This window comes from Nerophis lumbriciformis, linkage group LG09 (assembly GCF_033978685.3).
Source record: "Nerophis lumbriciformis linkage group LG09, RoL_Nlum_v2.1, whole genome shotgun sequence".
NCBI classification, from domain to species: Eukaryota; Metazoa; Chordata; class Actinopteri; order Syngnathiformes; family Syngnathidae; genus Nerophis; species Nerophis lumbriciformis.
The window spans coordinates 18,561,402-18,575,615 of record NC_084556.2 but is presented as its reverse complement, the minus strand read 5'-3'; the positions used below and the strand labels follow the sequence as shown (position 1 = coordinate 18,575,615).

The 14,214-nt window shown below is 38.2% G+C and overlaps 1 protein-coding gene across 3 annotated transcripts; it reads left to right on the top strand.

The window, feature by feature from the left end:
- Positions 1-368: 368 nt before the first annotated feature.
- On the top strand, positions 369-14,087 carry LOC133607613 (palmitoyltransferase ZDHHC20-B-like). 3 transcript variants are annotated; one of them, XM_061962416.2, is made up of 13 exons: positions 369-552; positions 1,596-1,622; positions 3,886-3,980; positions 9,361-9,481; positions 10,299-10,368; positions 10,512-10,544; positions 12,028-12,148; positions 12,289-12,424; positions 12,527-12,653; positions 12,731-12,817; positions 13,170-13,249; positions 13,319-13,365; positions 13,443-14,087. In XM_061962416.2, exons 1-12 carry the CDS (start codon positions 435-437, stop codon positions 13,360-13,362), a joined length of 1,059 nt encoding a protein of 352 aa, XP_061818400.1. In that variant the 5' UTR covers positions 369-434; the 3' UTR covers positions 13,363-13,365; positions 13,443-14,087. The 3 variants fall into 3 exon arrangements, with proteins under 3 accessions (XP_061818400.1, XP_061818398.1, XP_061818401.1); XM_061962414.2 differs by having other exon boundaries at positions 371-552; positions 13,440-14,084; XM_061962417.2 differs by lacking the exon at positions 3,886-3,980 and having other exon boundaries at positions 382-552; positions 13,440-14,084.
- The last annotated feature ends 127 nt before the right edge of the window (positions 14,088-14,214 follow it).

The window sequence follows — 14,214 nt, the reverse complement described above, 5'->3', positions numbered from 1 at the left end:
TGTATAACAGGTGGCCGCAATAGACAAGGTTCATAATGTTAGGCTACTTTTCTCGACACTATCGGCAAGAGGTTTGGCCGTACATCATTACATTTTAAACTTTAAATCTATCACATAAACAAACAGCTGTATTTACTTTGTATGTCAATTGGTTCTGTTCAACTGTAATGTGTACACAAATACATTATTTTTAAATGAATACACTAATTATTATTTAATCATCATTGTGTTTCCATTTAATTGTTTGTTATTGTTTAAACAGTTTATCTAAAATATTTGTTTAAATTCAACGTTTTTTTGCATTTGTTTTCTGTAGCCACATGAATGCTAAAAGTCTCTGCGCATGCTCGACATGTCTGGTACTTGCCGTCTCTACTCGTTCACCAACCCTGGTCGTGACGTCACTGGCCTCCACAGTCCTTGACAGATTAAAGATGGCGCCCTCGCATACACTGAGGTGCTGCAAGCGTACTATTAACTGGATACCTGTCCTCTTTATCAACCTGGTCGTGGGATGGTCGTACTACGCTTATGTTGTGGAGCTTTGTGTTTGTAAGTAAAGCTATTTTTCTTCTTTCAGTTTTACAAATATAAACATCTAACCCGCTGCCGCCGGGCGGAGATGTGGTTGTTTGACAATTTCCCTGTTGCCAACTTCACTCAGCTGTTTGTTTGATTGAAATGATTGCACCGTTACAAACTTGACGCGGAAATCTGTAATGTTTCGTTCGTTGTTGTGTTTCAATGTATTATTCTATTGTAGTTACTTTTAACAGAAGAGTAAGTAAGTAAGTGGGCAAATTGAGCTTTATTTTAGGGTGAGAAGAGGAAGTCTCATGGTGCCTTTTGTGTAGCTAAAATAGGGGCCATCCCTTTTTGTGTTATTCAATGTGAGATGATTTTAAGTGGAAAAGTAATTGAAATTCACATTTTTATTAATACTTTTTCCAAAAAGTAGCTATACGACGGCAAACAAGCAGAAATATACCAATCAATAAGTAAATAAAGTACACTAGAGTCTACTTCCAGACAGCTGACACACACACTTTCAAATGTTCTCTTACAAAACAAAATATTTCATATAATGTTTTTGAGTATGTGTTTTATGAGTACACACATTTAATTTACCACATTGAAAGGGCTTGTAATATGTAGTTTATTGTGTATTTTATTAATATACACTTGCCTTTTCCATAAACAACAGAGTCATTGAAATAGCTAAGATTACATTTGTTTGTTAAACAAACAGGCTCAACATTCATTCCGAAGCAAAGGCTTCCTGTTCAAATGTGTTCACTGTCCTTCACTCACAGATGGCACCTTATCTCAGCTGTCAGCGTGGAACGGATGATACCATTATCTGCATGTAGATGTATTTTAGCAGCTGTGGTCAGGCGAGGGGTGCCTCCCTCCTCCTTCAACAAAGCTCTGTCTCATTAGGAAAGGATGGTAGTGGTTGGGGGGGGGGGGGCTGGGTCACTACAAGCCGTGCCAGGCTGCTGCCACATGGCGCCAGGGCAGGGTGGAGTGCAAAGTGGGATGTGAATCTACGCTTTCTTGACATGTACTGACTAATATTTTGTCTCTCACTTTAGATACAATCCCCAAAAATGCAGAACGAAGTAAGTCTTTTGCTTTATTTATCATGTTGTCGTAACTAGGGATGGGCGTTTGACAACATTTTGTTCTCCAACAATATTATAATGTTAGTTTGGATTTAGAGACCACTCAGCTTCCTATGGTTGACGTCATGTCAAAATAGTTGAAAACGAATCAACAGCGCCTCTGCCTGTTGAACCAAAATGTTGCACTCAATGTAACTTTAATTGCTTCCAGACTAGAATATACCACCCAATCGTTTTATCTATTAACAACAAATCGATGCCCATTCTTAGTTCCATCCATCCATTTTCTACCGCTTATTCCCTTTGGGGTCGCGGGGGGGCGCTTGAGCCTATCTCAGCTACAATCGGGCGGAAGGCGGGGTACACCCTGGACAAGTCGCCAACTCATCGCAGGGCCAACACAGATAGACAGACAACATTCACACTCACATCCACACACTAGGGCCAATTTTTAGTTGTAACCTCTTATTACAGTACAGTAGTACCTCAACTTATGAGCTTTTAACTTGAAACACTTGCATCTCAAAGCGGTATAGCTCAGTTGGTAGAGTGGCCGTGCCAGCAACTTGAGGGTTCCAGGTTCGATCCCCGCTTCCGCCATCCTAGTCACTGCCCTTGTGTCCTTTGGCAAGACACTTTACCCGCCTGCTCCCGGTGCTACCCACACTGGTTTAAATGTAACTTAGATATTGGGTTTCACTATGTAAAAGCGCTTTGAGTCACTAGAGAAAAGAGCTATATAAATATAATTCACAATTCACAAATCAACATCACCAATTGAATTGAAATCAATTTAATTGATGCTTGCCGCCAAAAACAGCACAATGTAAAAAAAAAAAAAAAGGTTAAATAGGAAATATTGTATAAAACAATCTAGTACAAAAGACTGTCTCTGTAACGCTTGTTCTCTTTTTGTGTCATTGGGTTGCTTGAGTGTAGTTCACTTTTACGACACTGGAGGGGGCATTGAATGCATCATTACATCAGCAAGCTCTGAAAGTTACGTTGAACTTCGATGTAAATTGTTTAATTGGCAGTGTACGTCAACACAAAGTGAGTTACTTTATAGACACTTTAATATCACTTGTTGTGTGCTTAAAACTGTATTGCAACTCATTTTGTCAGTTTTATTGTGGTCTAATGGCTGTTTGGCATCAGGTTCACAAGCTAACTGCTAGCTGAATATCATACCCTGATTGGGGCCTGTTTGTAGCATTGGACATGTTTGTTAGCCCCAATTTACAATTTAGAATTATTGTTGTGATGCTATTTACATTCTATTAGTCATTACATTACTTAGGGCTGGGATGTTCAAATTCTGTAAATTTATGTCAACTGTATACACAGCTAAGTGATGTATATTTAACAGCCCTGTTGCAGGCTTGTGCCTATATTTTATTGCATTGTGGTCACTTAGGTTGATTTATAATGATTACATTTGTTTTGTATAGGAAACCATACACACACGCAAACGAACAACTCATGCATGTCTTCAATATACAATTGAACCTGCAAATCTGGACTTTGACAATCTATTATTTCTCCTGCACTCACCTGAACGAATAATTGCTGTCCTGACCCGACACCCTGAAGTTATTGCTATTCCATATTAAACCAGTCAAAGTCGTCACTAAAATCTAATAGAATGTAATATTAGTAACAAGTACAATAGTTTTATGAAGTAATGTAATAATAATATAAAGCATTTACTACCTTGGAGAGTGGGCTTCTACAGTTTCTCCTTCCAGCTGCTTTTCTGTCAAACACTCCTATCCTTATATCACCATCTCTATATTTCAATGGATGAATGTCTGCCGTTTGGATATTATTTCAACATTTTTGACTGCCGTTAAACTTTTTATGCTTCAGTATGGTGCAGACTAGCAATGCTATGCTGAAATTGCTTTACCAAGTTGGCTACACGCTCTTTCTTGTTTTTACCAATTTAATTATTTAATTCAATAACTATCATCCGCTTCTTCTTCTCAGCACTGGTAATTTACACTCCTTTTCTTCCTTCCTTCCCGAGGTTGGAAAACAAAGTTTTTAGCTATAAGCTAAGGCCAGGGTGTAAGACTGGATGGTTTGGGTGGGGTTCACTGTGGCATTTCCAACGGCAATAACGGTGGGGATGCTTGTAACTCAAATGTTGGCCAAGAGACAGCTCATGCCTCAAAACACTCTCAAGTTGAGGTACCACTGTATTAGCAAATATCACACCAGCTACCAGTGTTACATCACCTTTTCTTTATCTCAACAGTTGGCTACTTGGTCATCTTCCACGTTTTCTTCTTCGTGTTCATATGGTCTTACTGGAAAACTATCTGGACAAGACCAGCTGAACCATCAAAAGCGGTATGCCTGCATACAAGTTTGGTCTTCCAACATAAAATCCTATCTGAGTCTGCACAGTGACCTGCACACAAAAAAATGAGTGGACAAACGGTCTATGTTTTGAAACATAGCAGTGCCTTTTCCTGGAATATTTTAATGACCAGCAGGAGGCGACAATTATGATTGTGAAGAAGTTACATGGTTACCATTTTTTTTTTGCCAAGTCTCCTATAGTCACTGGGTGTGTGGCACACAAAGCAAATTAACACAGTGTTCTCTAATTAGTACCAGGTCAAATTACATTGGCATCAACAGTTGTGGCTGTAGGCAAAATCCTGATGTAAATTTTTTTTTCTCATCAAAACGGCAGTAGTAAAGACAAAAGTATCATGAGTGGTCAGAATCCAGCATCTTTAGCCACCTCTGCATGCGCTTTTACAAACCCCGTTTCCATATGAGTTGGGAAATTGTGTTAGATGTAAATATAAACGGAATACAATGATTTGCAAATCCTTTTCAACCCATATTCAATTGAATGCACGACAAAGACAAGATATTTGATGTTCAAACTCATAAACTTAATTTTTTTTTTTGCAAATAATAATTAACTTAGAATTTCATGGCTGCAACACGTGCCAAAGTATTTGGGAAAGGGCATGTTCACCACTGTGACATGGCCTTTCCTTTTAACAACACTCAGTAAACGTTTGGGAACTGAGAAGACATTTTTTAAGCTTCTCAGGTGGAATTCTTTCCCATTCTTGCTTGATGTACAGCTTGTTCAACAGTCCGGGGGTCTCCGTTGTGGTATTTTAGGCTTCATATTGCGCCACACGTTTTCAATGGGAGACAGGTCTGGACTTAGGGATGTCCCGATCCAGGTTTTTGCACTTCCGATCCGATACCAATATTGTTTTTGCACTTCCGATCCGATACCGATACTGACCGATACCGATACTGGCCTATCCGAGCGTGTATTAAAGTTTAAAGTTATTTAGCCTACTTAGTTGTCAGAATCATGTTGAAAAGGGTTTTAGTACTCTTCATAACAACTAGCCAGCTGAATTAGGGGAGTTTGAATAATACACAATGGTTGGTAACAAGAAACTGACCTGTTTATTCAAGGATAAACACTAAATAGACAAAATTATACATGACAAACAGAAATGGCATCATTGAAACTAGGGCTGGGCGATATGGCCTTTTTTTAATATTGCGATATTTTAAGGCCATATTGCGATACACGATATATATCTCGATATTTTGCCTCAGCCTTGAATGAACACTTGATGCATATAATCACAGCAGTATGATGATTATATGTGTTTTGATTGATTGATTGAGACTTTTATTAGTAGGTTGCACAGTGAAGTACATATTCCGTACAATTGACCACTAAATGGTAACACCCGAATAAGTTTTTCAACTTGTTTAAGTTGGGGTCCACTTAAATTGATTCATGATACAGATATATACCATCAGATGTATACTATCATCATAATACAGTCATCACACAAGATAATCACATTGAATTATTTATAATCCGGGGTGTGGAGGGGGGCGCCTGATGTGTCAAAAAGACAGCCAAAAGAGTTTGATATGAGAATAAATCTAAAGTTAAAATATAGGGTAGAAATGCACCCAATTGCAGGAAATTTAGTCTTGATTTTCAAAATGTTCTTTCAAGGCTTGCATGTCTACATTAACACATTCTCATTCATACTGCATTAATGTATGCTACTTTTAAACTTTCATGCAGAGAAGGAAATCACAACTAAAAAAATCACAAATTTTTTCAGACGGTGTTGATGTGGAAATTTTGCCTTGCATTTTGATGGTGTGGACTTGTGGCACCGAATGAAGATAAGCGTCTCGACAGACGTTGCAATATTTGAACAATGATGACGAAAACTGTTTTCTCTGTCGTGTCCGTGTGTCGAAAATTGTTATGCGCTTATTTTTTTATTTGATTTTGTGCGTGGCATAGATTTGCCGTGCGCAGAGGACGTTTGAGCAGGCGCGCACCTTAGCGGCTGCGCTAGCATCACAGCTAACGTTAGCCATTCTGCTACCTCTCTGCTGGGAGAGGACGTATACGTATGTGACGTATGACGTGACAGTATGTGACGTATGACGTGACAGTATGTGACGTGTGTAAGAAGTTGCGCTTGCTGTCTGTGAGAAGGAGACAGAAGAAGGAGTGAGAAGAGCCTGTAGTGTAATGCCAGCAGCTAAAAGCAACTGCGTGAGAATCCAGACTTGTGGATGTGTTGAAGGTGTGCTGGAAAATGCGGAAGGGAAATAGGGAGCAGCAGAAAAGTAGAATGTATTATTTGAATCTGTGCGTTGGAAAACACGGACCGAAGTTTTTTTAAAAACTGGATCTGGATCGGCATTCTCCCATGCCTTGCCGATACGCATTTTTTGGCAAATATCGGCGGCCGATCCGATCCAAATGTCGGATCGGGACATCCCTATCTGGACTACAGGCAGGCCAGTCTAGTACCCGCACTCTTTTGCTATGAAGCCACGTTGATGTAACACGTGGCTTGGCATTGTCTTCCTGAAATAAGCAGGGGCGTCCATGGTAACGTTGCTTTGATGGCAACATATGTTGCTCCAAAACCTGTATGTACCTTTCAGCATTAATGGCGCCTTCACAGATGTGTAAGTTACCCATGTCTTGGGCACTAATACACCCCCATACCATCACAGATGCTGGCTTTTCAACTTTGCGCCTATACAATCCGGATGGTTCTTTTCCTCTTTGGTCCAGAGGACACGACGTCCACAGTTTCCAAAAACAATTTGAAATGTGGACTCGTCAGACCACAGATCCCTTTTCCACTATGTATGAGTCCATCTTAGATGAGCTCAGGCCCAGCGAAGCCGACGGCGTTTCTGGGTGTTGTTGGTAAACTGTTTTCGCCTTGCATAGGAGAGTTTTAACTTGCACTTACAGATGTAGCGACCAACTGTAGTTACTGACAATGGGTTTCTGAAGTGTTCCTGAGCCCATGTGGTGATATCCTTTACACACTGATGTCGCTTGTTGATGCAGTACAGCCTGAGAGATCAAAGGTCACAGGCTTAGCTGCTTACGTGCAGTGATTTCTCCAGATTCTCTGAACCCTTTGATATTACGGACCGTAGATGGTGAAATCCCTAAATTCCTTGCAATAGCTGGTTGAGAAAGGTTTTTCTAAAACTGTTCAACAATTTGCTCACGCATTTGTTGACAAAGTGGTGACCCTCGCCCCATCCTTGTTTGTGAATGACTGAGCATTTCATGGATTCTACTTTTATACCCAATCATGGCACCCACCTGTTCCCAATTTGCCTGTTCACCTGTGGGATGTTCCAAATAAGTGTTTGATGAGCATTCCTCAACTTTATCAGTATTTATTGCCACCTTTCCCAACTTCTTTGTCACGTGTTGCTGGCATCAAATTCTAAAGTTAATGATTATTTGCAAAAAAAAAATGTTTTATCAGTTTGAACATCAAATATGTTGTCTTTGTAGCATATTCAACTGAATATGGGTTGAAAATGATTTGCAAATCATTGTATTTTGTTTATATTTACATCTAACACAATTTCCCAACTCATATGGAAACGGGGTTTGTAAATGTTGTTGCGCTTCTCATGCATGTTTCGTTTGCCGTACTGTTGTTATTAATGCTGACTGACCAGTTCGCTCCTTACCACTGTTACAAAATTCTGTGACACTGTTGCTGCTGTGTTGGTAAATCAGAATCAATATATCTATTTGCTGATAGTCAACCATGTAGTCAGAGAAAGCTTTGGATTCCTTTCCACTTGTTCATGCACTCCAAGTCATTATTATAGTGAAGAAAAAAAAGTTGTTAAAAATCCATAAAATAACACCCTCTCTCTAATTATCACCCGCTTCTAGTAGTAACACTTCACCCTCTTTACACTTTAGGTAAACAATGGGGAGGTCAAATTTAACAGATTCACGATTAATTACAAAATATATTACATTAATTATGTATAAACTCAGATTAATCACGCAATTTGTTTTGTTCTTATACCTTAACAGCGAATAGTTTCCTGAAAGGTGGCGCAGGTTGCTATACAGTCAGTGATCAGGTCAATGCATAATAAATAAATAACATGCATCCATGTAAAACATTAAATATAATGTTGTTTATGATATTCTGTCAATAAAATTTCATTTTCCCAAATATTGGGTGATTTTAAATTATGCAAAAAACTGATTCACCGATTAATTGTGTTTTTTCTACAATTTACAAGTGTGATTGATTTGACTGAAAATCTGACATGACAGCAATATTATAAATAAACACCCTTGGGAATGATTAGAGAATTTATGGTAGCTCTTTGAATGCTCATCACATATATATAATGCAGCCTCTTGTCCATTTTGGAATGTTCCCGTTATATGTTAATGAGGTCATATTATGATATATTTATATTTTTTTTAACATTTAAAACACTTCCTTGTGGTCTACATACTGTAAATGGTGATTCTTTGGTCAATAGCCGCTTTTCGACCATCTCTTCAAAATGTGCTGTTTTGTGGGTGCACTTTTTTGACGTGCCTTCACTTCAATTGTGTCTTCTCACCGTCATCCATGGTGTAATTTTAATGCTGCCATAGGGAGTCTACAGACAGATAGATATGTTACAACTATACGCTACTTTTGATTAGAAACGGCAACACCAGTCTACCCCACAACAAGAGGATGGAGAAAAAGAAGGAACTTATTGACTACAGCGTCGGACTACAATAGCAGACTCTCGCAAAGCTTTTCGGGTAAAACTTTACCATATATGGAGATATCTGCTGACAACACCAATTGGTAAAAAGTCTCAAGTTGGGCAAATTCCAAACAGCTCATTTGGAGGAAGTATGAAGGAGGGCAAGATTGTCTTATAAATATCTCCGCCGCACCTCCATGGTTTGATTTAAATTTTCCGGGACTTATACAGATCACAAATACACAACAACAGGTACCAATAGGTTGGAAAAGTTAGTTTTGCACAATAGGACCCCTTTAAAGTGACAACATGGGTGTGGCTACCTTGTGAATGACAAGTCACCACCACCAATACCAAACGTTTGCACAAATGGACTCACAATTATGGGCTTTGTCTGTTCTACTGTAATTTTAGCAGCTTTAGTAACATACTGCAAGGCATTTTAGGATTGCAAGCCATTAAGTTGAATCAAGTTCATTTAGAGCAACGTTTACAAGGGTTAATACACTAAAAAGCGAGATAACAAACTTCCTGTGAACTCATTTACACATACCGAATTCCTCTCTTAAGTCATTTTTTATGATACAGTCTATTAGATCCTGAGAGTAGAGCTTCAGTGTTTTGTATGTATGACTGTCTTTTCTTGCGCTGTCAGTTCACCCTGCCGAGAGCGGAGAAGGAACTGTTCGAAAGAGAAGAGCGAGCCGAGATGCAACAAGAAATTCTAAAGAAAGCGGCGAGAATTTTACCTGTCTACACTCGTACAGCAGGAGGAGGTGAGACTTTTTTTACTGCAGTAATAAAACTTGCTGTATTGTATTTGACTTTCTGTTAGAATTCAAAGAAGCCGCTTAAGATTAGACCACCAGGTCGAGGACATGTGCAAGGTCACAGGAAGTGCAAGCACCTTTTCATCATTAGTCATGATTGCACCAAGTTTGCTCAATATAAATAAGAGCACAAACTAAACAAAAAAAATAACATTCAAACATGATGAAGGTTGTTAAATTGTATATTTTATTTGATGCCGCATCATGTTGGCCAGGCAGGTGGCAATGAGAGTCCCTTAAGTGTATCATAACCCCATAGTTAAAATTAAATTAGTTATTGCTATATTGGGTTTGAAATAATATTCGATTGTTAAATATTTGTCTTGTGAATATTATGGGATGACTGTTTAAGTAATTATGAACAAATCAAAACAAACATTGGTCTATCATGTCTACACATAATGGTTACACATCTGGTCATGCTTTGCGGAAAATGCCACAAAATGTTATGTTTTGGCATGATATATTTGATATTAGATCATTGAGAAACATAGAAAGAAAAATTTACTTAAATAATTACCTTTATGTCCAAGTAATAACAGACCATTATTTTTCATACAAAACCTTTTCCGTTTCAATAATGCTCATACAGCTGGTGTTTTTTCTGCTAATGCATAGCAGGATTTTTTTCCACAGGATTACTAATTGGGCTCCGTGGCAAACACCATCATACAACATGTTTTATCGGGGCGGCTTTGAAATGAAGCATACAAACAGTAAACCTGATATGTATTGTGTTCTATTTCCTCTTGTCTTTACACAGCCATTCGATACTGTGATCACTGCCAGGTAGTTAAACCTGACCGCTGTCACCACTGCTCCACCTGTGAGACGTAAGTACTCATTATTCTATTGCCTCGTCCTGTTTTGAAATTATATAATTACATCTGTATTCCTATTAATTAGCAGTTTGCACTGTATATTTAAATAATTTGCTATGCTTTGCTATAACTTCATATATTCTTTATTCTTTAAGGTGTGTGCTCAAAATGGATCATCACTGTCCCTGGTAAAGTAGTTCTTTTTTTTCACATCTTTTTTTCAGATGGAGATACTATTTCTATAACCAGAAAAGTAATCCATAGCTTACCAGTCTCCACCGAGGTGGAATGATTGTGGTATGCTTATCAACACTAATGATTAATGGCAAATAGCAGTTTAAAAATAAAATTCACATTGTTCTAAAAGTGAAAGTGCATTTTTTTTCTTAACAGGCCTGTAGTCACCCTTGTTTCGTCACTATTAACTTGCACCATAATTTCATAACATTGCATTACTGCAACAATCATGACATTTTGCAATTTTCCAGTTGCTGTTTTTACATTGTTCAAAACATTGAGCTCTATGATTAGAGAAATTGGTGTCTTACATCTGTGTTTTTATTCCTATTCTTTTTTGTTAAATGGAAAACAGTATGGTGTTTTTTTTAACCAACTCACTAAAAACAAATAAACCAAGGAATAATTCAATATGCCTTGTTCTGAAATATTTGTAGTTTGTACAAAAAAAATCGGAATACAAATATATTTACCATTACACTGTATCTAGAGGGGTTTGCATACTCGCTAAGTTGGCCACACTGACCCTTCTTGCTATGTATTTTTATTTTCTGGCAGACCAGGTGTGTATGAGCTGTATTAAGAAATAGTGTTATGATTAGTGATGGGCACAGAAACCCTGTTCAATGGTGGCACCGATGCCAATGTAAGCAGTCGTAGCCAGACCGATTAAAGAACAGGCTATCGGTGCTTCATTTCGGTGCTAAATAATGTTGTTTTAAGCAACATTTACAAAAGCTTGGCAGTGATATTGTACAAGTAATGTCTTGTAAGTAATGTAACTTCTCAACAGAAGCACACAGAGTTCGACAGCCTTTTTAAATGTATTACTATTAAGTTAATTACCCTTAACACGTCAACAGCAGCCTTCATCTTAACACCGCTAGCACGGTAGCGCTAGGCTGGCTATGAGCCACAACAACATAGCGCTTCCTCATTATGCACCAATCACAGTTAAAGCGAGCATTCCCAAATCCCCGGAATTATGAGTCGCTTTTTGCACGTTCTCTACATTCTGTATTGCTGCAATAATTATGATAATTCACTTTTGGTTGTTATTACTTATTTTTGACAGTATTATGTCGATGTTATTCAATTTATCAATTGAAGTATCTCAATTACTTGAATGTCACAAAATTCCAAACAAATAAAATGTTATTTTATTTATTTTTTTTCTAACCAAAATTTTAGTTTTTCCCTTTTTTTAAGTACCGGCATCATTTTTCAAGTACCAATTTGGTACTAGTATTGGTTGAAATGTAAACAATACCCATCCCTTTTGTTGCATACTGCCACCAACAGGTAGTGCCATATTTATTTGCGCTGGTCCAAATTTATTTGTGGTTGTCCGCCACAATTACCGGTAAATTAATCTATATTCAGTCTTACTGTTGTCCCCTGATGTGTGTTTTGTGTGTGTCTTTTTTTCCCCAGGGTAAATAACTGTGTCGGCTTCTCCAACTACAAGTACTTTGTCTTGTTTTTGACATATGCCTCACTCTACTGTGCAGTAATTTGTGCAACAGTCGTCCAATACTTCATCAAATTCTGGACTGTAAGTATAGACACTTTTCAAAGTGATTTACTAATACTAATCTTGCCTGGATTCTTATGTTCAGTATGTGCCCCCTAAAACTAAATGTTTTGATATTATTTTGAGGATTAATATATAAAATGTCATCTTTCTCTCCCTAGAAACAGCTTCCTGACACACATTCAGCCAAATTCCACATATTGTTCCTGTTCTTTGTGGCGGTGCTGTTTTTCATCAGTATCTTATCGCTCCTCAGCTACCACCTCTGGCTTGTAGGCAAGAACAGGACCACCATAGGTAGATTTTGAATTATTCAATCAGTAACAGTGCTGCTTTTCTCCTCTCCAAGGTCACTGCTGATGTCACGGTTCTGCAATTAAACTGCTCTTCTTTTCCCAGAGGCTTTTAGGGCTCCAGTGTTTGCAAATGGTCCAGACAAAAATGGATTTTCACTCGGCTTCAAGCGGAATGTAGCTGAGGTGTTCGGGGATGAAGCAAAATACTTTATATTTCCTGTTTTTTCCAGGTAAAACTTGAGCTGTATAAATTAAATATACATGACTCCCATGAATGCAAGCTCAGGATATGTCTTTATTCCATCAGTCTGGGGGACGGACATTCATTCGTTACCAGATTGGTGCACATAGATCCTGAACAGGCAAACAGAGTCCTGCAGCAAAATGGCAAAAGGTAGTAATTTTTTTATTTATGCATGTTCTCCCCGTGACTGCGTGGTTTCCCTCCGGGTACTCCGGCTTCCTCCCACCTCCAAAGACATGCACCTGGGGATAGGTTGATTGGCAACACTAAATTGGCCCTAGTGAATGAATGCGAGTGTGAATGTTGTCTGTCTATCTGTGTTGGCCCTGCGATGAGGTGGCGACTTGTCCAGGATGTACCCCGCCTTCCGCCCATGTGCAGCTGAGATAGCACCCCCCGCGACCCAATAAGGGACAAGCGGTAGAAAATGGATGGATAGATATTATTATTCATAGTGGAGGTATTTTTTTGCTGTTCATCGCCAATGTCACTTACATTTCAGCCCTTCCATGGAGGAACCAAACCCTAATGTGCTGGCCAACACTACGCAACACATAGTGGATGAAAACATGAAGAACAATGGTACAGTTAATACATATTTGATTTGAATGTTATTCTGTAAAACACAATTCTTTATTTTTGCTCTTACAGGTGCCGCCCACATCGTGTCTGTGGCCATGGAAAGCGAGCAATAGAAGGTATTTCAAATGAGATCATTAGTGTGATATCTTTTTTCGTTTGTTTCTAATATAAAATCTTGTTGCTGATCCAGCAGGTCATATCAGGCACAACAGCAGACCTCACACGCTGCCTTGACCATCAGCACATCCCCAGGAGCCGTCACCTCTCCTAAGATAGGATTGAACTGTCTCATTGCTCCTTTTTTTAATTTAACGACCTTGCCACACTGCCAATACTGCTCTAAACGTGTGCAGTAGCAGTCCATAATTCCTACACAAGTTTTGTATTTTGTTGTGGTCCAAATAAATTAACAGCTCACTGTTAGTGCTTTATGCTACCAGTCAGTGTGTGTTTTTAACTGCACTGAGTAATTGCATACTACTTAGTATTATACTAGCAAAGCATTGACAATTACATCTTGTTTGCCTCAGTCAGACTTCTTCATTTCTTATTACTGGATCAGGAGTGAGGACCACTGCCAACAGTATGTGCAATATGTCTGACAGGATTCAGCATAGTAACGTCACTTTTTATCTGGTTTCAGTTTACATCAAATGATTTTTATGTTTACAGTGTCAAATTATGTATTTTTATACATATTTATATATATATATGTATATATCAATGACGTACACCATTCATTTTAGTGTGAAAATTACCTATTAAATAGTAATGTGTCATTCCAAGTAGATATTTTAACACCTAGCTCCTAAAAACTGCACTATTAACACTTGCAAATTATTTACGTCCTATGAAAATGTGAATAAAATATTCTCCTATTTTGTAAAAATACTGTAATAAAAAACTAAATTACTATTTTATGGTCTGCCTTTTGAATATATTATTTGGTATAGAAGTACTATACG